The sequence below is a fragment of the Rhinolophus sinicus genome, chromosome 14, assembly GCF_057876585.1.
Source record: "Rhinolophus sinicus isolate RSI-liver-muscle chromosome 14, RSI-T2T, whole genome shotgun sequence".
In the NCBI taxonomy this organism is placed as follows: Eukaryota; Metazoa; Chordata; class Mammalia; order Chiroptera; family Rhinolophidae; genus Rhinolophus; species Rhinolophus sinicus.
The window spans coordinates 23,180,930-23,204,481 of record NC_142514.1 but is presented as its reverse complement, the minus strand read 5'-3'; the positions used below and the strand labels follow the sequence as shown (position 1 = coordinate 23,204,481).

The following is a 23,552-nucleotide window of genomic DNA, read 5'->3' as shown; positions in this document are numbered from 1 at the left end:
CTGCACTTGAACGCTACCCTTGGAATAGCCTTGCCAGAGGCGCTTCTGGCTTTGACCCGCCATAGAAGGTCCTAAGCCAAGAGAGGGATCATTCTAGAGAGACCCCCGTCCCCAGTCACGGGCAATAACTTAAACTGTTTTCCCTCCTCTCTAGTCAAGAAGCAAATTGAGTTGAAGTCTCGAGGCGTGAAGCTGATGCCCAGCAAAGATAACAGCCAGAAGACATCTGTGTGTAAGTGTCCACCCGCTGGCCCGCCAGCCGGGCCTCTTGCTCGAGGTCAGAGCTGCTGGCGCTATGACCGTGGGGGAGCCATATGATGCTGGAATGATTTCCCTTCGATCCTGCTTCCCTCCATCCCGGGCTCTGCGCATGGACACACTGACCTCGTGGCCAGTGAGCAGCCCCCGGGCCTGTCCTGGGCCTGCTGCTCCTCCCGTTTCCCTCCTTTCTCTTTATCCCTCACTTCCCATTCTACCTGCAGTCCAGGGAGTCATTCCTGCTCCATTTCTCTCTTTATTTTTCCTTTTGAATCACTTCCACCTGCTAAAACAGTCCTTTTTCTGGCTCCTCATCTGGGAGTCAGTAACCTCCAGCTGGGACCTTGGAGGCTGAGGGGCCCCAATTCCAGCTCCCAAGGCAAGATTGAGAAGGGGAGAGAGGGAAATGCCAAGTAACCTCCCCGGGGGCCCGTGGACCTGGCTGGGCAGAGCGGACTAGAGGATGGGCATCCTGCCCCTCGAGCCAATGGGGCAGTGCTGGGCTCTCTGCTTGGGCATGGGGAAGATAAGCTCTATGGGGACATGTTCCTGCTATTGGTGTCTGAAAGATTAAAGGGGGACATCCCATGCTGGGGAATGGGCTGGAATGTCACCCCAGAAATACCTGATGGGAGCCTGTGCTAAGGGACTTTGGGGCTAGAGCACAGGAAGGGGTTCAGGAAGGTTCTGGGCCACTCCAGAAGGCTGGTCTTGAAAGCAGGAGATTTTCTCCAAGAATCCCTGTTTTCATTCTGGAAGTGAGTATGGGGAGCCTTCCTTGGTCCCCGATGACTGGCCTTCGGTTCACTGCCCCCTCCCCTCCCTTCCTTCGCCTTCTGCGTCTCTCATCCTTCAGTCTCTCCCTCCACTATTCTCCCTCCTTCCTCCTCACCCTCTGCTTTCTCCTCTTTCTCTATTTCTCTTCTCCCTCTTGACCGTCTCCTTCCATCTCACCTCCACGTGCTCACTTCTCTTGAGGGGCTGGAAGCACTTCCTGAGAGAGACAGAGAGCCGCCCTGCTGGCTCCAGAGCTCTATGCTGTGTGCCGTGGGGAGCGGGGCTGGGGGCCAGGCAGCTCGGTCCTGAGGCCCCAACGGACCCGAGCCTGAGTGTGAGATTTTCTCTTGTCTTTCAAGTCCTCCTTTTGAGATGGGGCACCACTCCTCATCTCTGAGGACCATCATCTCTGGTCAACGCACCCCAAGGGGCTGGATGGCAGAGGGCAGCCAGGGGGCCCTGTATCTGTGCTTGACTCGGGGGCCAGGGGAAGAAGCAGGGAGTAGAGTAGGAAGAGCTGAGGGTTAGGCCAGAAGTCTGCAGAGAAGACTCCAACCGTGGCCGTGGCCTTCACAGGCTTTCTTTCTGTAGCCACAGGAAACGAGGTGAATGGAGACAGGCACAGTTTAATTTCAGAGTTTGCGCTGGAGCCAGAGGCAAATTTTAAGGAAACGGCCTAGATTTGAAAGAACAAGTTTTTATCCCAGTGTGTCTTTAGGTAACTGTGTTACCCCAGGCACTAATGTCTCAGTTTCCACATCTGTTAAATGGGGATGCAAAACCTTACTCTTCCTTCCTCCCAAGGATGCTGTTGAATCTAAGATCGGCTTCCTTGACCTAGGACTTCAGGAGGTCCATGAACTCGGTAAAAATGACATGTGATGTTGTGGGTGCATTTTGTGGGAGGAGGGGGTCCATGGTTTTCGTTAGCCACTCAGAGGTGCCCAGAGCTCCCTCAGAAGGATGAAGAAACCTTATTTATTCTAAGGAAATAATGCAAAACTCCTTTGAAACAATGTACGTCTCTCTATAACAAGGTACTGGTCTCCATTTTGAGATTTCCTCGGAGAGGGATGGATGTGTGACTTAAGCTGCCTCAGAGGCAAGTAACCAAATGTCTGCAGGAGTCTGGCCCTTTGTGTTGTGCCCAAATTCCCTGTGAACAGATGTCCTGAACTTCAGGGAAGGAGTGGTCCACACTTCCATATCCGGGACTCTGCTCACTGCCTTCACCAGACGGTGACCTTGCACCTCCGGCCACCAGTTCTGAACGCCCACGGGCCATGCCTGCCTTCCCGTTGGGTAGAAGGCATTGCCTTTCTGAGCATGTTGTGGCTTCTTCCTTGCCATAGGGGTCCTCATGGGATAAGTTTCACCTTCCCTTCTCTTCCTTCAGTCTGTAGCCAACAGCAAATTAATTCCACAAACATAAACGGCTGGTTTTGATTAGGCAGCGGAGGTTGGAATTAAAGCAGGAGAGGGAAGAAAAGCTCTTGCCTCCGTAATTCAGGCAGTAAACTGCTCCCTACGCCTTAAGTTTCCTTGTTTCCCAGGGAGCCTTGAAGTCCACGTGGGGCTGCTGTCGTCTGCTCGGTCCCCGCAGGAAGACAGGGCACCGGGGGGGGGGGGGGGGTGAGTGGCTCACAGCTGGACTGGTAACTTCCTGGATGGCACCTGAGCCTTACTTCAGGCTGGCTGATTAAAAGGGAGGCAGCGGGTTTGCTCTGTATGTCAGGGGCTGTGCTTCAGTGGGTGGGTTATGCCATGGTCTCTCCTCTCTGGTCCAGATGCATCCCCATCCGTCAGCCTCCTGCTCTGTCTGCTTACCGGGTGGTGTCAGTACCGAATGAGAGCAAGAAAAGGGGCTAGGACATTGCTGTCCATTGTTAACGTGCTAGCAGGTGGCTGTGTGGTTCCCATGCGGTGGTCGGCAAGGACTTTGGGATGGGTGTGGTCGGTGGGCAGGGTGGCGTAGGCAGTGCCTAAAACGTCCTCAGTGGAGATGGATCACGTGAGGTTGGCTTCCCAACAGAGGAACTACAGGGACAGCACAAGATTCGCCTCCTCATCTTAGAGCAGAGGCTTCTCTCTCTTTCCTACCCCCATGGAGATCCTGGAGACCCCAGTTACCTCCTGCCTTCCCACTGGTTGCAAAACACTGAGGCTCCCAGAGGCAGAAGCTTGCTCTGCTTTTGGAGATGGCACTTCCTTCTTAGCCTAGAGGCCCTTGGACTGGTGGGAATGGTGGCATTGTTAAGTTTAGGTTGTGAAAGCTTCGGAAGTAGAGGTGTGGCAAGAAAGGGGATGAGCACAGGGGACAAGCGTCCAATAGGAGTAACTGGATTCAATCTGGCCATGTGGAATGTTGGAGAAAGGGAGGCTCACCAAGAGGCCTTGAGTTCATTGTCACACACCCAAGAGGGTACCAGCCGTCTGGCATGAGCATGCAGTCTGTCCAAAGCCTCAAGCTCCCTGGGCCGACCACACCCTGGGGTACCCGGAGGTTTGAACAGAGTCTACACCAGGCTTCTAACTGTAGAAATGAGCGTCAGACTCAGTGAGTCTAAAATGGGACCCTCACAGGTCCCCAGGCCACAAACTCCCCTGCTCCTGCACCCCACACCCTAGTCTTCCATGAGCCCCGTTGATTCTTTCTTTGCCACGTCCATTTCCACAACCTCGTGTCTGTCCCCACTCCCAGCCTCTTGTTGCTCTTTACCTAGCCAATCACAGAGCTTCCTAACTCATCTCGCAGTAACTGGCCTCCCTGGGAGCCATCCAGATCTTCCCATGCCCTTCCCCCTCTCAGGACTACTCTTCAGTGGCTCCCCATCATTTTCAGGAGCAGACTCGAAGCCCTTAAGAGTCTGACCTCTGAAACCTCACCTTCTGATCACTCAGCACCGTCCCTCCTATTCTGGTCACACTGGGCAACCCCAGTTCTGTTGCCATGTTTCCCAGTGCCTATCTGTCTGCCTGAACTCCCATTCCTCTGTCGCTACGGATACAAACTCTCTGATGATCCATGTTGAATGTCACCTCCTCCAGGCAGCCTTTCATGCTTCTCTCAGCAATATGAAATGGGTCTTCCCTCTGAATTTCCCTTTACCTGCATTTTTCATTACTTCCCCATTGTGGTTTTGTAGTTTGTTTCCGTGTTTCATATCTTTACTCAACTGGGGGCCCCTTGAGGACAGAGGTCATAATCTGACATCTGACATTGGCATCTCCCATGGTACCCAAAATAGGGTTGTGTATACAGTAGGTGCTCAATTAATGCTTGTTGTATACTCATGTGCGGGAATGAGTGGGTCAATGAGTGATGGAGGACGTTCCTTATATTGTGGGACATTGAGTGGGTGGGGTGGAAATGGGTCAACTCAGGGAACCTCAGACTTCCTGTCACCCCTCATCTCGAGGGTGCTGTTGGGATCATGGGACTGGTCCCATGGAGTCCCCAAAGCCAGGAATCCAGAGGTGTGAGGGGTTCCAACTTCATGAGTATGAGCATCGTCAAGAGCAATGAACCAGCAGGCGCCAGAGGAGAAAACGAGCTTTGTGTGTGTCTGCCGCCCCGACCAAGCTCCTCCTTTAGGCAACATGACTGTGCACATGGTTTTTGTAAACAGGACTCTGGGGTTGGCGAGTGTGAGAGCATCACAGCACCTGCCAGAACCAGTGCAGGTGCCGTCTCTGCTCGGTGCCCTTGGCGGGCGGCATTGAGCGGCGGGGATGGGGTGCTCTGGTTACTGCTCACTCTGGCTTGAGAAGTGTCTGACGGGAAGAGGTTTCTCAACAGAAATATCCATGTCGAGCTAAAGTTCCTGCTTTGAACTTCTTCAGACTACAGCTTTCTCTTACATTCTTTACCGTTTCTGATCACGCATTCACCTTTTGTTTAACTTTCTTTGAGTCATTTCTCCATTTGGGGCTGAGGTTGGGGGAGGGGCTCATCTCATCTAGAATCGCCACCCCAGGATTTGAAGCTCAGTGTGGGGAGGTCACCGGGAGCTGTGGATCGTCCAGCTCTGGCCGTTGGTGTGGGACGAGGGGATGGGGTGGTTATCGTTTTCGGGGGCCTGCCTCTGAGCCCACATGCTCTTGATGAATTCCACTTGGACTGTGATCACAAAGGAATTTGTCAAAAGCAGCTCCCCACCCTTGACGCTCAGGAAACCCAAGTCTGATAGATCCCAGCAGCACGGCCCACCGTAGCAGGGCCTCATTCTGTCTCCGCGTCCACCTCCCACCCTAAGATACTGCCCGGGCGGGTGCCTTCCTGCGATTATCCATCTCTATATGTGCTGTTTTTTGCCTTGTAGTAACTCAGGTTGGTGTGTCCCAAGGACATAATATGTGTCCAGACCCTGGCATACCTGAAAGGGGCAAAAGACTAGGCTCGGATTTCAGGTAAGATCTGTTTGGGAAACTTCTTAATTGCAAGAAGGGTGGGATGCACTGTTGGGGGAGAGATAGGGGCTGGCCTTCCTGGAGGCAGAATGCAGAAGATGGTGACGATACAGGACAGATGCCTTCCAGAGAAGAGCCATTCTTTCCTGGGCCAGTCCTGGGAACAGTGCCTGTGCCCGAAGGGGAAGGGGAGGGCTGTGGACTGCCAGTGTCACTCAGCACACTTATATAGAGAGCACTGCTGTCATCAGCAGTGACATGCCAGCAGGTAGCTCAGGCCACAGATAATCTAGGAGACCCTAGGGTCCTGAGATGGTGCATTTTGCAAAGTTTCTAACTATCTAGCACCTTCCCATAATCCTCCGTTTTCATTCAAGTTTATGTGTATTATCCACCCACCCTTAGCTGTTCTAATTGATACTTATTTCAGAGGATTGCTGTTTTGCTCACAAAGGCACCTTTTAACTCCATCCTAAAATCAGTGTTTAAAAAAAAAAAAAAAAAGGTTAAGAGCAGATATTCCTTCCAAGGGAGGTTTTAAGTGATAAAATAGTAGAGATTCAGGGCCAGAAGAGAAATAAGATTGGTGTGGTACTTCTTTCTGGAAGCAGGAAGGATTTGGGTGGGGGTGGGGGGGAAGGGGGCGCTGGGAAGGCCTAGGGGTTGAGCTCCTAACACACCTTGTCCCCCAGGTTAGGCTCCAGCGTCCAGTTCACCTGCAATGAGGGCTACGACCTGCAAGGGTCCAAGCGGATCACCTGTATGAAAGTGAGCGACATGTTTGCGGCCTGGAGCGACCACAGGCCCGTCTGCCGAGGTGAGGGCGCCCCAGGAAAGGGGAACTGGCCAGAAAGCTGGGCTGGGCCTGGAGGACAGAGCCCAGCTCCTAGAGCCTGGGGTCGGGCTTTCATCCAGACAGGCTCACCCCACTCTCACTGCTCCCCAGGCCTCAGATTCTGCATTCATTTACTAGTTCACTTACATTTATTTACCACCTTCTCGGTATCAAGGCTTTTACTTGGATGAGGAGATCCAGAGGTGGGGCCCCTGCTTTACATGGACCTTACGGGCTAATGGGGAAGCCACATAGGAAGCAGGTTGCTAGCTCATTGCACAGAGGACGTCACCCTTATAATGTCACCTTTAATCCCTCCGTTTTACTACATGTACATCCTGAACCCTGAATCTCTACGCCCTTGTTTCTTTCCACATACTCAGCAATATAAAGATCTGAACTTCTAAAGATGCTCTTAGCTAAGCAGAAGTATGTGGACCATGGTCTCAAAAGCTCCTCTATTCTAACCCCACACCTGGGCGTCTTGTTCTCAAGGGCCGTGCAACCCACGTGTGTCCCCAAATATCACATGAACCAAGGCTGGGCTGGCTGAGCCCCCACCTCCCAGAAAGTCTTAGGAGACCTGCATGTATTCCATCGTTAGGACAGTGCAGCAGCGGCTCCCGTGGCAGAGCAGCCCCTGGCCTCATCCCCCAGGGCACCGGGAGACAGCTTTTAAATTTCCTACGCTCTGTGTGCATCTCTCTTCTTCCACTGTTTGCACACGTGACCAGGTCTCAGTTCTGGGTGCAAGAGCAAACACTCACTCTGGAGTTTGTAAACAAAACCAGCAGTTGCTATTTCTGGTGCCCCTTTGGAAGAGAAGGTACCTTGCTCACTATAAAGTTACATTCTGGATCCTTTCCATTTAACAAGGAGATTCTTTAACTTTCTCCATGCACGTGCATCACAGTAAAATTCATGCAGAGTAAGGGTCCAGGACAACTCTGATCACAGACTACACTGAGGAAGGGACAGGGTTGGAGCTGAGACCCACTTCCTTCTTGAATGTGTTGATAGGTAATCTGGAAGAGGGTCATGAACGTCTTTCAAATAAGCCTTAGATTTATTCATTCTTACTCAACTTTGAAGTGGCCATGATCCACAATTAATATAACATACTTTGAGTTCCCACTAGTTTTAGATATATTATTTCAAAGATGCTACTTAGCTAATATTTTTAAAAAATCAAATAAAAGAAGAATTCTTGGGTGTAACTGTCAGCTTTGGCACTAGCTGGCCACCAGCAATTTGGCAAATCACCGATTTCCCTGGGCTTATTTTCTTACCTGTAAAGGTAGGTAATCGTACCAACCCTACCCATCTTGTATTAATGTGAGGGTCAAATGAAGTTGTGGATATGGAAGTATTTCTTAAATTTGGGAGTGCTAGACAAGAAAAGAAATATCCTGGTGCTGGAATGTAAGCTCTATAGGGCAAAGACTTCTGTTTTGTTCACTGCCTAGAACAGAACCTGGCACATAGTAGGTCTTCAGTAGCATGTGTTGCATGGATGATTGAATGAATGAATAACTGAATAGCACGTCACTCTGATTCCAGGGAGCCAGACACCAGCCGTGTAGAGGCATAGACTTTCCAAATCTGAAGACCAAGGCACCCTGTGTGCGACCCTGTTATTTTAAAATTTGTTTTGAGGAGCCAGAATAACAGTGCCTTTAGGCAGTGATGAAATCTGACCTCTGTCTGTGATTTTTCCATAGGTGGTAGATTGTTCTCTTAGTAATGGTGGTGGTTTATATGAATATGCCCAGGGTGAGGAAGGACTGGTATTTCGGAAGGAAGTTCACAGTTGAGTAATATGCTTATCTTTTTCTCCAGATGTGTCATGTACCCCATTCAAGTCCCTTTAGTGATTTTGACCCACTGGACTCTTGATTTCTCCACCATACTGTTAACTGAGCCTTGGGCTAAGCTTTTTCACATCCATTCTCATTCCATCCTCTGCCACCGTGAAGTGCAGAAAAATCATGGAAAACATTGCCAGGCAGAATAGGGCTCAAATGTAGCCATCACCACTTTTCAGCCGTCCTTGGGCCAGTTTCTTCTCCCCTCTGAATCTCTTTTTTTTTTTCCTGCTTAAAGGCTGTTATTGATAAGGAACCTGGAAAAGGGTCATGACATTACTTCATGACATTCGGCGAGGACTAGATGAGGCAGTGGAGCTGAAAGGCTCCTTTAGAAACACCCCAGCGTGTCTGTGAGGCTTACGTGCACACGTTTGGTTTAAACTGCTCAGCACTGTCGTGGTACAGTTTCCCCAAGCCTGGCAGCACACCCACAGCCTCTAGGGGCCACGGGTTCTTTTAGACGCCGGTTCCCTCACTGTCTTGCCCAATCATTTTATAATCACCGGGTTTGGGAGGCACACAGACTTTTATCTGGATCACAACTCTGCCCCCTATTAGCTTGCCAGCCCTGGGCGGGTTCCTTCATCTTTTTTAGCCACAGGGCACTCATTAGTGAACTGGGAAAACAAAACCTCCTCTGCCTAGTGCTGGCAAAATGCCAATACGCCATGTGATAGGAAGTGACCAGCACCGACTGTGGTGGAGAAGGGATTCTCCGTTCAGGTTCAGTGCCTGCCCCTCCCCCTCTCCCTTGTTCTCTCCCATAGGTCATTGCGAGGGAAAGAGGAAGAAGGCGAAGGCTCCTGGTCTGGACTTGGGTGCTCTGTCCTGGGCTCCCCTGAAGGCCAAGGGCTGAGATAGACATTAGATTCAAGGGTCATTTTATTTTGGCAGTTTTAAAAGTGTTTTCTCTTAAAACCTCTTGTTTTGAGTTTTCAGTGAACTTCACTTTAAAAATAAAAAGGGATAAAACTCAATTCCAGGATAGCTCCACTACTGAGCTGGTTACCAAAAGATCACATTCTTAAAAGGATTCACCACCATACATAGTGATATTATTTTTCCTCTAATGCATTTAAATTATGATTTGATTTTAAATATTCATTTTCCACACAGTTAATTGCACTAAAATATGAGGCCTGGCAAATAATAGGTTCTCGACAAATGTTTAAGGACGACCTGAATGAATCAGTGATTGAAATGAATGAACAATATGGCACTGTGCCCTCATTTTGGAATTTGAAATCAGGTATTCACAGATCTTTCTTTTGTTACCCTCCCACCTAAAGAAATAAGCTTCTGATTTGACTCCTAGAAAATTCTGATCATTCTAAGGAGATTGAGGGCCACTGAAACACTGTTAGAGAAATTCTATTTCAGCCTTAGATAGAAGCAGAGTGGTATAATGTGGGGTTATCAGGCTTATTTTACATATGGAGGCCAATATTTTAAAATAAGCTTTTTCAGAAGCTCAATAAATAAAACAGATGCAAGTAGAGTGTCTCTCATTGAAGCAGGGGCTGGGGATTTGGAGTTACCCCCACCCCTCTACTCTCGCAGCCGCTAAGCCCCCTCTGAGGAACCCTGAGGCTCCGGGGAACACTGTTTGTAAACCACTGACAGAGTGAAGAGGAAGAAATTGACAACCAGGAGACCTGGTTTCTTGTGACCACAAATTGAGGTTGACAGAGGATAGGGACTGAGTACCAGCCCAAGATGAGACACTTAACAGTTACGGAGTCACAAAGTAGATAATCAACAGAAAACAGCAATACATTATTTTTTTTCCTTTGTGGAGAAACCTACTATTTGCTGTATAAATATATATGTTACATATTTATTATTTTTAATATATATAGGTATCGGTGTACAATTAAAGATTGTTTTGGTGGCTAGAACACCAGCCTCAGCCCTGAGACCTAAGTTCAAGTTTCAGTCTTGCTAGTAACAGATCGTGCAGCACAGAGCAGATTACTGAAATGTTCTGAATCTTCTCCCTCCTCATAAAATAGTGAAATGTGGGAAATATGGCACAAACCAGCTGAATTAAATGCCATGAAAATTACAGGTGACTGTCTTCCTTTTTGGTGGCCTTCATAGGACTAGCTCCTGAGCCTACTCCTTAAACACTAGTGTTCAGAGTTTGGTTTTCATCTTCCTCCTCTCCCCTCCCCTCCCCTCCCCTCCCCTCCCCTCCCCTCCCTTCCATTCCCCTCCCTCCTCTCCCATCCTTCTCCCTCTTCCCCTCCCCGTTCCCCATCCCTGCTGCTCCACCCTTACACCTACCCTCCTCTCTTCTCCTCTGTAGTTATTCTCTCTCGGTGACTCACTGACTATACTAGAATACATGCCCCATTGCTCCCTTAGTCCCTTACCTACGTATATGTACTAATGATAAAGCTCCCATTTGTTGAGCTATTTATACTTGTATAAAGCATTGCAGGAGGCATTTTTCCATAATTTCTTTATGAAGAACGTGGCAATACCCGTATTTTATGTTTAGCTCAGGCTTGGACTGGGCAGCCAACTTGCAAAGGGCACAAAGCTAATCGGTCGAGCTGGAGTTCAAACCCTGATTCCAAAGCTCTCCGCTACTTCTTGACAATTACACCTGGACATCCTTCAGAGTCAGTGTGCTAGATGGAACCACAGAGAACAACTCCTCCCCCACTTTTTCATAACATTTATTTTGATTTAAAATTGTAAACTCACAGAAAATTTGCAACAAATGTGTAAAGAACTCCTGTGTACTCTTTACCCAGATTTAAACAACTACTTTTAAGGAGTTAATGGCCAGAAAGGAAGCTGAGAAGGGTCAGTCAGAGAGGTAGGAGAAGAGCCAAGAGGCACTGTGGAAGCCTATGAATGTGAGTTTCACCAAGGGTCAGCAGGGTCATGACCTCCAGAGAGGTCAAGTACAACGAAGATGGGAAAATAACCACTGGGGTTACATGGTTCAAAGCAGTGAAGAACGTTTGAAGTGTTCCCTGTAAGGAATTGTTGAGGAAACTGAACAAAGACACGGGAGAGGACTTGTTTGGGCCAAAGTTTCAATTACCATGGCAAACCATGCCTGTGTAGTGGTACCGTGTTCTCCTGGCAGGACCCTGGCACCCAGGGTGAGGGCTAGAGAAAGCGGAAGGTAGAATTAACCAAAGGCAGATAATGAGAGTGTTAAGGTAGCTATTGGTTAGGGTCTTGAGGTCCATCCTGGGTAGCGAAAGAAGGGTCAGCAGGGAATCGATACATGGTGAGAAATGAGAGAGCCAGAGGGCTGGAGGGCCCTGTGATTTAGGGCAGCTGGTGCACCAAGACCAAAGTCACTCTGCTAGGTGCATAGGTGGCAGGGGAGACAATAGGATGATGGAGTTTAAGATCTCCCCAATGGACTCTCCAGGTCTCAGAACAGAAGACCCTGGGTGTGGCTGAGGCCGTGGACGTGGTTGACTTTGGGCCGGGGCACCATATCTCATGAGGAGGGGGCTTGCCTCTTAAAAGCAAAGGAACTAAAGGGAAGTAGGTGAGCACATATGCACAGGAAAGGGGGATGAGGGAGAGGGTGTGCCTGCCACATGTCCCCTCTTTCATCCAGAAAGACTGAAGCAAAGCCCACAAGTGAGAGTAAGGGGCGGGAAAGAGGTCCCAGGGGCATGTAGAAGGCTTGCAGGAGTCTTTGAGCAGAGTGGGGGAGTGAGCTTAATAGAGCTAAATGTCAGAGGTGCTAGGGAATAGCCAGGATTTTCTGAGGGGGGTAATCATGCATTTGTAATGATGTCTGTCTTCCTCCTCATGTGATTTTTCTCCAGAAAAGCTCGACTGTATGGGGGCAGGTCTAGAGAATGTAAGTAGAGAGGTTCATCCACAGTTGATGTCTTCCAGGCAAATTATGAAAGGAAAAAGGAGCAAGGGTGTTTGGCGGGGGGTGGATTTGCAAGAAAATGATCGTAATGGTGGACCATGGGATCTACCGTGATTTCCCGAAAATAAGACTGGGTCTTATATTAATATTTGCTCCAAAAGACACATGAGGGCTTATGTTCAGGGGATGTCATCCTGAAAAATCATGCTAGGGCTTATTTTCCAGTTAGGTCTTCTTATCGGGGAAGCACAGTAAGTTGAGTAAGGACCGAGAAGACAGGGAACTGAAGGGTAGGGAGAAAATGTTGGTCTCAGTGGAGTGAGAGCTAGGCGAAGGTCAAAGAAGAGTTCCTCCAGGGGTTCAGTGAGTGTTTTGCAGGACAAAATACTGGAGGGTGGGAGAAAGCGCTCCATCCAGAGGGCTACAGAGGAAGCAGTGGCCTGGGAGTGGGAGACAGGCTTCAGTCACGGCAGAAGTTGGAGCAGGAGGTACTGAAAGATGTTGCAGATGAAAGTCAGGTCTGTTTGCCTGAGAATCGGTGATGGGGATGTGGTGCCAGAGGACTGGAAAGGCTGAGGAGGCAGGTAGCAGGAGGAGAAGCAAGGCAAGGCAGCATGGAACAGTGTGGGGATAAAATTCGGGGAGCAGACAGAAGACCCAGGGGACTTCCATCCGGAGCAGTTTCCTGTTTGGTACCAAGTTGTTTCGGTGCCAGAAGTGGCTGTGGGTCCAGGTGGTGACCCCCTAAGGTCCCCTGGAATACTGATACTGTTCTATGGTGTCGTGATGTCCAAAGGAAGAGAGAGAGTGGCTGCAGAGCTTCAGGGTGGAAGGGCCCAGAGAAGTCTCCCGCCAATTATCCAGCAGAGCATTTCATGGGAAAAAGGAAAAAGAGCAACATAAACATGTGTCTATTCATTTATTCAGACCTTGTCTGAGCATCTGCCATGTTGCCAGCCCATGTGGGTTGCAGCCATGAGCCACTATCCATCTGCTGGTGGGCTCCCAGGCGCTGGCCGTTCAGGAGAAAGTCTGCCTGTCCACAGATTCCCTGACCTTGCCCAGAGCAGAGGGCAGAGTAGCTGATGCTCCATTCTGAACCTATTTGGAGGTGCTCCGTGCAGTGGATGGAGCACCTCAAAATGTATGAGGGCCTCGAAATAGTTGCAGATTATAATATTTTAATTAATTTCCTCTAAGCTTTTAAAGTGGTAAATGCCTTTTTGACCTGTTTTCTTTAACTACCTTCAACATATTTCAACAGACTGCAAATACCATCTAACTTTTGGAAACAAGTACAGGATAAATTGAGTCTGAGGCTGAGGGCTTTTCAGGCAGCAAAACCTGGCTTTGCAGAAGAGGTGTAGAATGTGCTGGTGGAGGTTTGTAAGGATTCCCTGCAGGGCTAGGCTTCTGAACCCACAGGTCCTCCGCAAAGATGGGCTGGGATCATGGTTTGCGTTTTGATGATCTTACTGTAATTTGTTTTTGTAATGCTGTCAGTCTCAAGTGTGGTCACAAGGAAAAAAAATCCTACATGAAGAAACTTCAGGAAAGGTAGAAAAAAGATCTTTGGTCTTGAGAGAAGTCTCGGGCATAGTGAAATGAAATGAACATGGCTTTGGGAGTCCCGGCTCTCCTTTGTTGAGCACTGATGATGTCCCACGTCCTGAGTGAGCCTTTACATCCAGTATCTCCTATAACTTCATACTCTCCATGCCTCGATGAGGTGATGTCACTAGCCCCATTTTACGGATGAGGAAGTAGAATCAGAGTAGTTTTCTAACTTACCCAGGCTTTAAAAACCAGCAAATAGACTTAAAACCCAGAAGACTAAGCTGGTAAACCCCACAGCCTGTGCTTTCCTCACCATGGCCGTTGCCCCCAGGCCCGGTTGTCTCACCAATCTGTGAATCTGAGTGTTTCTCAGCACAGGATTCCAGGAGCAATCAGATACACTCAAGAGCAATGGAGGACAGGGTTCCCCTAGGGCTTTGTTCAAACTTGATTCAACCGACATTTGAGCTCAGGATGAGGGAGAAGATCCTTTAGGTGCAGGACTGGGGGGAGCCACCAGCAGAAGCGTCCTCACTGAAGGAGATGAACTGGAGGAGAAAAAGGAGCACTTCTGACCCAGCCGCCTCTTGCAGAAAACCCTCTAACAACACTTGTTCTGCTTGATTCGAACTGTTTTCATACCTTTGTCCTCCTCTTGCTGATGGCCCTTCAGAGAGGAGCGTTGTGTCTTAGACATTTTTCTCCCAATGCTCTGTCCGGCCCTTAAGCAGCACTCAGTAAATGCTGCAATGAGTGAGTGCAGGAATGAGCTCATGAAATGAAAAGAGATGAATTATATCCGGGAGCCATGGGAAGTGCTTCCCAGGCCCTCCCAGAAAAGGCTTCCCAGGACAGGTGTATCATGGCCCTACCCACACCCCGAGAGGAGTTCTAGGATATTTTGCCCCGTCAGAGGAAACCAGGTTTGACACCACTTTCATTTTATCTACTTAGGCGTGTTGAATTTGCTCACTATTTCTTTATTGTTGGGTCCTTTGCCTACAATTAGGATGAAGTGCCATGTGGGCAGCAACGGAACAGGCTGATAGAACGCTTTATTAAAATAGCGGAGCACTCACCGTTGAAGAATGAAGTGGCTAGAACTAAAGAATACGGTTTTAAAGAAGGCAAACACCTAGATACAATGTAGCACCTTAACTGTTATCAATCACTACTTAATCTAATTAGTTTAGAAGCTATTTTAAAGAGCTTAATTAAATTAAGCTGTGATTGATAACACTTTATATCTACTTGAGTAGAGCACTTCTTCTAATTGACCTTGAATCTTTACGATTCCAGTCAAAAGCCTGTTTTAGGCACGTGCTGAGTGTGGGGAAGGAACTGGGAAGTCCTTCCCTGGCGCTGAGATCACCCTGGGTGCCTTGGCAGAGTCCTCGGGCAAAGACACTCTGTGACCTAATGGGGTGGCCTTGCTAAGGACACCGTGAGATTCAACTTCAGGAGACCTGAGAGCAAATGGGGAAACACAGACAGGTCAGCAGAACAAGGAGTGGGCAGCTTAGCAGGCCCAGAGGTGCCTGGAGCCCACCTCGCTTTTGCTCAATAGAGGATTCCTAACCCACACCCTCGGGGTGGAGATGAGCCGCTCAGTCCCAGTGACTCACGGGACGGAGGTTGCTTAGCCTGACCATGGAAGTTCACCGTGGTCTACAGAGCAGAAGGTCCACACCTCTGTGCTCTAGAAACTGTGACTTCTCTTTGAGCTTGCCGAGAACAATGGGGGACGCAAACAGGAAGCACAATGTTGTCTGGGGTGGGATTGTACAGATTTCAGTCTGCAATGGGCTGGGTGGGGGTGGGAGGTAGGGATGGAACTGGACCTAGTGTGAACTGAAAGGCGTGTCTTTCCTCTCCTCTCTGCAGCCCGCATGTGTGATGCCCACCTGCGAGGCCCCTCGGGCATCATCACCTCCCCCAACTTCCCCATTCAGTATGACAACAACGCACACTGTGTGTGGATCATCACGGCACTCAACCCCGCCAAGGTAAGGCTGGTGGGGAGGGTGCAGGGTGTCCTGTGGCCCGGGCTGGGGGGGGACAGACGACTGTCGGTCTACCAGGAGTTTCGAACCCAGCACTTGCTTTGGGTAGATTCTCTGCAGACAATTCTTAAAAATTATTTTTTATTAAATATCGAGTCAATAAAAAGCATATTTGTAAAATATCAAATAAGATACAAAGAACATCAATACAACAGATACCTGCCCAGCCGAATCACAGTTGACTTTGTGATGCATCTCTCTCACCAGTCCCATTCCATTCCCTGTCCCTCAGGTAAACACGACCTTGAGCATATGCTTAGCATTCCTCTGCTTTTCCTTGTACTTTACATGTAAATGTGTCTCCTTAAAAACATTGTCTAGTAAGCGAGCATTTGAACTTCATACAGACGTCATTGTGTTGTTAATGTTCTTCATCAGTTACACTCAGAATTCTGTTCCCCAAGATTTCTCTTTGTTGGGATGTGTGCTTCTCCACTGCCATATGCACCTTTTCACCTGTTTATTTCACATTTAGTTATTTTCCCTGTGACATGCCCTTTGTTCTCTCATAAATTTTACCAAGATCCACAAAATAACCTGTTGGAATATTTATTTTAATTACACCAAAACTATAGATCAATTGGAGAAGAGCTGATAGGCTTGTAACACTGAGTTTTCCAGTCCCCAAGTGTGGCATCTCTCTCTATTTACTTAGGGCTCTCAATAAACGTGTGTAATTTTTTTTCTATTACAGACCTTGTACGTTTCTCAATATATTTACTCCTAGATATCTTCTATTTGTTGTTGCTGATATAAATCATAGCTTTCAAAATTTCATTTTTTACCTGCTTCTTGCTGGTGTTTAGAAATACAACTAATTTTTAGTATTTGATTTTTTATATATAGCAACTCTCTTGTAATCATTTATCTGTGAATTATCTTGGGTTTTCTACAGAAGACAGTTACCTGCAAAAAATGATGGTTTTGTTTCTTCCGTTCCTTTCCGCGTACCGTCTCTTTATTCTTTTTCTTGCCCCAGTGTGCTGGCCTGAACCTCCAGGGTAATGTCAGATCATGGCGATGAGGGGGCACTCTTGTCATTGTTTGATGTTATATCGATGTTTTCACTTCTTCATCATTGAGTATGTTTGCTGAAGGTTTTCTGTAAAATGTATAGTTCCTTTCTAATCCTAGTTTTCCAAGAGCTTTTATTGTGACTGGATGGTGAGTTTTATCAACCAACTTTTCTCTATCTATTGATATCATCATATGATTTGTTCCTTTATTTTCTTAGTGTGGTGAATTACATTGGTTGATTTTCTAATGTTTGAACCAATCTTGCATTTCTGGGATAAACCCAACTTAGTCATTGAGTATTATCTTTTTTGTACATGCCTATATCTGATTGGCTAATATATTCTATAGTAGTTTGCTTCTATTTTGTTAGTGAGATTAGTTTTTGTTTTGTCTTATTTTGTTTTTATATTACCCTTGCCAGATTTTTTTGTCAAGATACTGCTAACCTCATAAAATGATTTGGAGAGTGTTTCCTCTCTTTTTGTCCTATGGAGTTATTAGTGGAAGATTGGAATCATTTTTGTCTTGAAGGTTTGGTGGAACTTTACAGCAAAACTGTCTGGGTCTGATGTTCTTTTCTTGGAAGATTTTAAACTATATATTTAATACTTTAATAGCTAAAGAACTGTTTAGATCATCTATTTTTTTCTTGAGGCCATTTTATTAAGTTATCAAATTTATTGACTATAAAGTTGTGTATACTATCTATTATATATTTTTATTCTCTGTTTCATTTCTTATTTTGTATCTTTTTATAATCAATATTGCCAGAAGTTTCACATTTTATTATTCTTTGTGAAATAAAAACAGTTTAGATTTTGTTAATACTTGTTTTGATATATTTATTTTCTATTTCATCCACTTCTGTTCTCATCTTTATTTCCTTCTTTCTATTACATTTGAGTTTATTTTGTTATTCTTTTTCTAGCGTCTTAATTTTGATGCTAAAAAAAAATCTTTATTTTTCAATCTTACTTAAGCATCTAGTACTATAAATTTCCTTCTAAGAACTTTTTTGGCTACATTCCCACAGGTATTTACATGTAGTATATCTGTTATAGTTTAGTTCAGAATATTTCCCAATTTCTATTATTCTTTCATCTTTCATCCACGACTTATTTAGAAGTATTCCTTAATTTCCAAACAAAGGATTTTTTTCAGCTGTTTTTTCATTACTGATTCTAAAGCTTGTAGTCAGAGCTTGTCTGTATTTGACTCATTTGAAATTTATGGAGATGTGCTTTTTGGACTAGAAATGCTCATTTTTCACATATATTCTGTGTGCTTGAAAAAATAAACTGTGTACTTTGCTGTTTTTGTGTTCTAATGTGTCCGTTACATCAAGCCTGTTAATTGTGCTTATATCTTTTATATCTTCTTGATTTTGTCTTCTTGATCAGGCAACTGCAGAGGAAGGTATATTAACACCTCCCATTGTGATGGTGGATTTTTTTTCTGTTATTCCTTGAAGTTCTCTCGGTTTTTGCTTTATATATTTTAGGACTGTGTTATTAGAGCTTGCAAGTGGAGAATTACATATCTTGCTGATGAATTGAACTTTTTCAAAAATGATTATGTAATGACTCTCTTTATCTGTAGTAATGTTTTGATCTGAAAGTTCTTTTCCCACCTATTACATCAGCTTTCTTTTGGTTTTTGTGTAATAAATCTTCTTACTTTCAACCTTTGCACTTCTTAATGCTTTATATATGTGTTTTGTGTATAGCTGGATTTTTGAAAACCAATTTACCTTGTAAGGGGACATGTTAGACTATCAAAATTATACAATCATTTCTATTCTTTTAGGGTTACCCTAAAATATTAATATGCATTCTTAATATAGTCTAATGTGAATAGTAATTTTATGTTACTCCTGAAAAGTCAGAGGTCTTAGAACACTATGACTTTAATTAATCCCTCCCAATTCATATTCTGTGATATGCGTATTTTCATGTTTGCTCACAAGTCGTTATTGTTTAATAAAACCAATATCCATTTAGATTTATTGACATATTTACTGCTACTTTGATCACTATTCCTTCTTGCATATCAGTTCTTCTCTTTGGAATTATTTTGTTTCTGTCCAAAGCACATGCTTTAAAATTTATTTCCCTCTTGATGACAAACTTTCTTAGTTGTTATTTGTCTTAAAATGTCTGTTTCCCCTTGTTCTCGAAAGAAAGAACACTGTTATTTGTTAGATATCCTATTCTTGGTTATTATTATATACTCTCTGAATGTGGAAATATTATTCCAATGTCTTCTAGCTTCTCATGTTGCTGTAAGTTTATTGCCATTGCTTTGTATGACAGTCTTCTGGCTGCCTTTGTGGGATTTTCCTTATCTTTAGTATTCTGTAGTTTCACTATCATGTGTCTAGTTGTGGGTATTTTGGTATTTATCCTGCTTTATTTCATTAAGCATCTTGAATCTATGAATCGTTTCTTTTATCAGTTTGGGAAAAAGTTTAGCCATTATCTTTTCAACTGTTCCCTCTCTTTATTCCCTCTCTTTTCTGTTTCTGGAAGTCTAAAAAGGCATGTTAATCTTTCTTACTCTATCTTCTGTGTTTCTTCTATCATATTTTCTCATCTTTGTTCTGTTCATTAATTCTCTGTTCAGCTATGTTGAACCTCAGTTGAGTTTATTCACTGAAGATTTCTTTTAATTTCAGATATCATAATTTCATTTTTATGAAGTTCTATTTTGTTCTTTTTCAAGTGTTTTTCATCATATTTATAGTCTCTTGCTCCTTACTCATATTTTTAGATCCTTCGTTATTTCTTTAAATATGTTAAACATATTTATTGTATAGTCTGTGTCTGTTAATCCCAATATCTGAAATCTTTGCAAGTTAGATTCTGTTGTCTGTTGTTTCTCACCTCTTGCCCCCAGAACCATGTTTCCTTCTTTGTTGTATAACTTTTGACTACATGGTTAGAATTATAAACTTTTGGGGAATTATTTGAGACCCAGTAGAAGGTGGTTTCTTCCAGAGAGAGTTTACATTTGTATGTTCCCAGTGCCTGGTGGCATTACCAGCTGGAAAACTCTTCAGACTAAATTATCAGTATGAAGGTTTAAAACCACCCAATTAATCTGAAGGCTGCACCCAGGTGAAGGAAGACTTATTGTAATGGAGTCTCAGGGGGCATTTCTGTTTTCTATCCAATCAGTCTCTAAAGTTCTGAGATAAACAATCAGCCTCCAGATCCTTCCAGAATAGTAGGAAGCAGTAGTAGTAGCAGATGAGAAGGAAGATAGGCTTATTTCTAGTTCACCCTCATACCAAGAGTACATCTTTAACCAGCCCAGCTTTATTCAGGAGTGTCATATTAGAGTCTCCCACATTGGTGGCCCATGACCTTTGTCTCTTTTCCACCAGGGCCTCTTTCCATCAAGGTCCTGAAAGCCAAAGCTCTACTTCACCAGTTTTTTAAAAATACTCTCAAGGCCCAAGCCAGATTCATACTCTGAGTCACATTTTGGGTCCCTACAGTAACTGAGTTTTGGACTCTGAGTATTCTTACCATATTAGTCTTCTGAGACTGCCATAACAAAAATATAGCAGACTGGGTAGCTTACACAAGAGACATTTATTTTCCCCCAGTTCTAGAGGCTAGAAGTCTACAGTCAAGATGCCAGCAAATTCAGTTTCTGGTGAGGACTCTCTTCCTCGCTTGTAGATGGCCTCCTTCTCCCTGTGTCCTCACAGGACGAAAGGGCATTTCCTCTGAGCACGTGCAGAGAGAGACTCCCTGGTGTCTCCTCCTCTTCTTATAAGGGCGCCAATCCCATTGAATTAGGGCCCCACCCTTATGACCTCATTTAGCCTTATTTGCCTCCCTGAAGGCCCCATCTTCAAATACTATCACACTGGGGGTTAAGACTTCAACATATGAGTTTTAGGGGAATATAAGTCAGTTTATACACTAACTTATGAAAACCTTTTTTTTCTTTTAAAGTTTTACTCAACATTTTAAAATTGTTTGGTCAAGTTGCCTGGGACCACAATGCTGGAAACACTGCAGATTTTCTCTGCAAAGCATTTTACAAAGAAAGATTCAAACCATTTGATGATGAACCTAGTCAATGGAGAAGGATGTTCCAGCCATGTGGGGGCAAAGATAGAGCCTCGACCAGAAGAAGGACTTACTAACATGAGGTTATGAAGTTGTTGACGAGAGGGCTCTTTCTTGGGCTTTGTCAAAGATGCTTGTCTCTGTTTTCTGTCGAACGTGAAGGTGGGGTGCATGGGGAAATGTAGGTAAGGCCTGAGAATTTTCTGAGAGATCATTTGATTCTCTCCGTAGAAGGCCTAGCCTTGGCTGATGTTTGGACATCAATGGGTCCAAACATTCTTCCACATGTCCTGCAGGAGGTCACAGCAGCCTGGGTTCCTGAAGCCAGCCCCTCTGTGGGGGACTCCCTCAGCTTCAAGCTGTACAGAAGGGTGTTCCTAGCATTTCCACAGGTTTTCAGTGGGCTTTAGGTGGTCCTGGGGGAGCCTAGAATGCGTAGGCTTGGAAATCAACAGCTCAGAGTGGACGCATGTGCAAAGGCACTGAGGTGTAGAATAGTCTCTTCAAACTGAAAGTAATTTACATGCCTGGATCAAAATGAGGATGGAAAGGTCAGCAGGATCCAGATCATGGTGAACCCACATGCTTGCCATGGACGCTTAGGTTTTATTCTGACGCAGATGTTTCAGGATAGAAGTGTTAGACTGTTGGTAATGACAATAACAGCCCTCTTTTATTACATGCTTATCACGGGCTGAGCACTGAGCTAAGGCCCCTGTATAGGTGGGTTTTTTTCATTCTTGTAATATCGTGATTGACTCAGTTTTAATAGACCCGTTTGATGAGTGAAGAAATTGAATCATGATAGGTCAAAGGTTAGTACATTTTTCCATAGTACATCTCCAGTAAGTGGCAGTGCCGGGATTTAAACCCAGTCTTTCTGGCTCCATTGGCCATGCAATTAAGTAGCTGTCTTGTGCTGCTGGGTGGAGCAAGGTCTAAGAGTAGAGGGGAGGGAGTGGGATTGACAACATTGGGGTCAGCCTTGGGAGGATGAGGCCATTCTTCTTCTGAACCAGAGCGATAGCAAGAAGGCCTGACTGAAAGATTGCTCTGGCAGGAGTAGTGAGGGTGATAGAGGGATACGAGAGGGAGCAACACCAGTAAGGAGGCCGAAGCGGTTACCCAAGTAAGAAAAATGGGGCATCGACCAAGGCTTTGGAAATGTGGAAGGGGAGACAAATTTGCAAGAGATTTAGGGAATGGGATGGGACTCGGTGGCTGATCGGATGTGAGGAGTCAGGCAGAAGGAGGGGTCTTATTCCACATTGTATCCCAAGTGACCAACATGTGCCTGGCACTCAGTAAACACTGACTCAATTAAGAAACAAATGATGCCTCAATGCTTTCTGACGTGGACCACTGGGAGGCTGAAAAGGAAATACAAGAGGAGGAACCTAGTTTACAGGGGTCAAGACAGAAATATGGTACATTTGAAGTGCCTGTGGTTCATCCAGTGGCATTTGGATACACTGGTTGAACACTGGATAAATCTGGGTTCAAGAGAGAAAGAGAGAGAGAGTTGGGTGTTGTCTCATCACCACATGGGTGGGAAAAGAAAAGTAAGGAATGGACAACCTTTCCTGGAGAGAGCAAAGAGAATAAGAAGATTCAGAATGGATCTGGGAGCACCATCCTTACAGGTGAAACAGATCCAGTGAAAAAAATTGAGCACAGTCTGAGTGGTAGGACAATCGTGCTATAAAACCAAGAAGAGTGTCCAACCAGGATGTGTCTGACAAGGGCAATGAGAAAAGTCTAGTTGGAAAAGGACTAAAGAGACCGTTGGCTTTGGCCTTGGAGGACGACCTTTCAGTCGAGCTCTTGGGGCAGAAATAGCAGGGACGTGGGGAGTGAACGGATGGAAGGGGAGGCCAGGAATGTAGACAGCCCTTTTGACAGGTTCCGTGATAAAGTGAAGGGAGGAGGAAGGGCAGGTGAAGGAGGTGTGGTGGAGAGAAGTTTGGGGCTACTGAGGGGGTGTGTGTGTGTGTGTGTGTTTGTTTAAAATATTGGAAACTTGCATAGGTTTGTAGGCTGAGGGCAGAGCAAGCGAAGAGGGAGAGAGTGAAGATGTAGGAGAAAGAGGATGGTGAGTGAAGGGGGTTCCGGAGGAAGTGAGAGGCCAATGGGATTGCGAATACAGGGCCTCCCTTTGCACGGAGTGGGTGAAGAACTATGCTGCGGTGAGAAGGTGCTGAGAGTCTTGCTTGCAGAAATGTAGCACAGGACACATGTCCCTTGGTCTCCTCATAATCGAGGAATGGTTATGCATCGCAGGTACCTATACATGTGTGGATATGAGGACCATTCTTGGAATTCCATCCCCTTGTAGGACCTCTGCTGCCTGAACTTGAGAGGGAGATGGGAATGTTCCACTGACCAGGTCTCCCCCCGACCCCAAGGGCAATAAGAAAGTCCAAAGAGGGAAACAAAATGATCTGGTATGAGAATGGCCAACACCCTATGTCCCGATACCACAGTGATCCATCCCCTCCAGGCTGTGCAGCCCTAACCCTGTGGGAACAAAGACTTACAGTCTTATTGTTGAGGTGGGTGATGGGTGTGTCTCTACTCAATAAACTAATAAGAAAACCATTAAAAACACCCCAGTCCATCATTCTGGAAGTTTGGCAGATTCAGGGGAAAGGACAAAAAGAAGACTCAGAGCAAGTGACGCTGGTCTACGCCCCCTTCTCCCTTTGATTGGCCTCCCTGTGGGAAATGTAAAGCCCATCTTGGCCATTTGGGCGATCTTAGTCCCTAGAGTGATTCCGCCCACAATACTATTTCCCAAATTTGGTTAATCATCCGAAATACCTGGAG

General features: G+C 45.8%; 1 protein-coding gene across 5 annotated transcripts in view; it reads left to right on the top strand.

Annotated features, from left to right (window-relative positions):
- The window catches only part of CSMD2 (CUB and Sushi multiple domains 2), a 577,361-nt gene that overhangs the window by 289,438 nt on the left and 264,371 nt on the right, over positions 1-23,552 (top strand). For 4 of the 5 annotated variants that reach the window (XM_088791016.1, XM_088791015.1, XM_088791014.1 and 1 more), the window contains exons 7-10: positions 155-232; positions 5,358-5,445; positions 6,138-6,262; positions 15,449-15,570. In XM_088791016.1, the coding sequence (XP_088647142.1) occupies positions 155-232; positions 5,358-5,445; positions 6,138-6,262; positions 15,449-15,570 (413 nt within the window). The remainder of the gene's footprint in view (positions 1-154; positions 233-5,357; positions 5,446-6,137; positions 6,263-15,448; positions 15,571-23,552) is intronic. The other variant, XM_088791017.1, reaches the window with a different exon arrangement.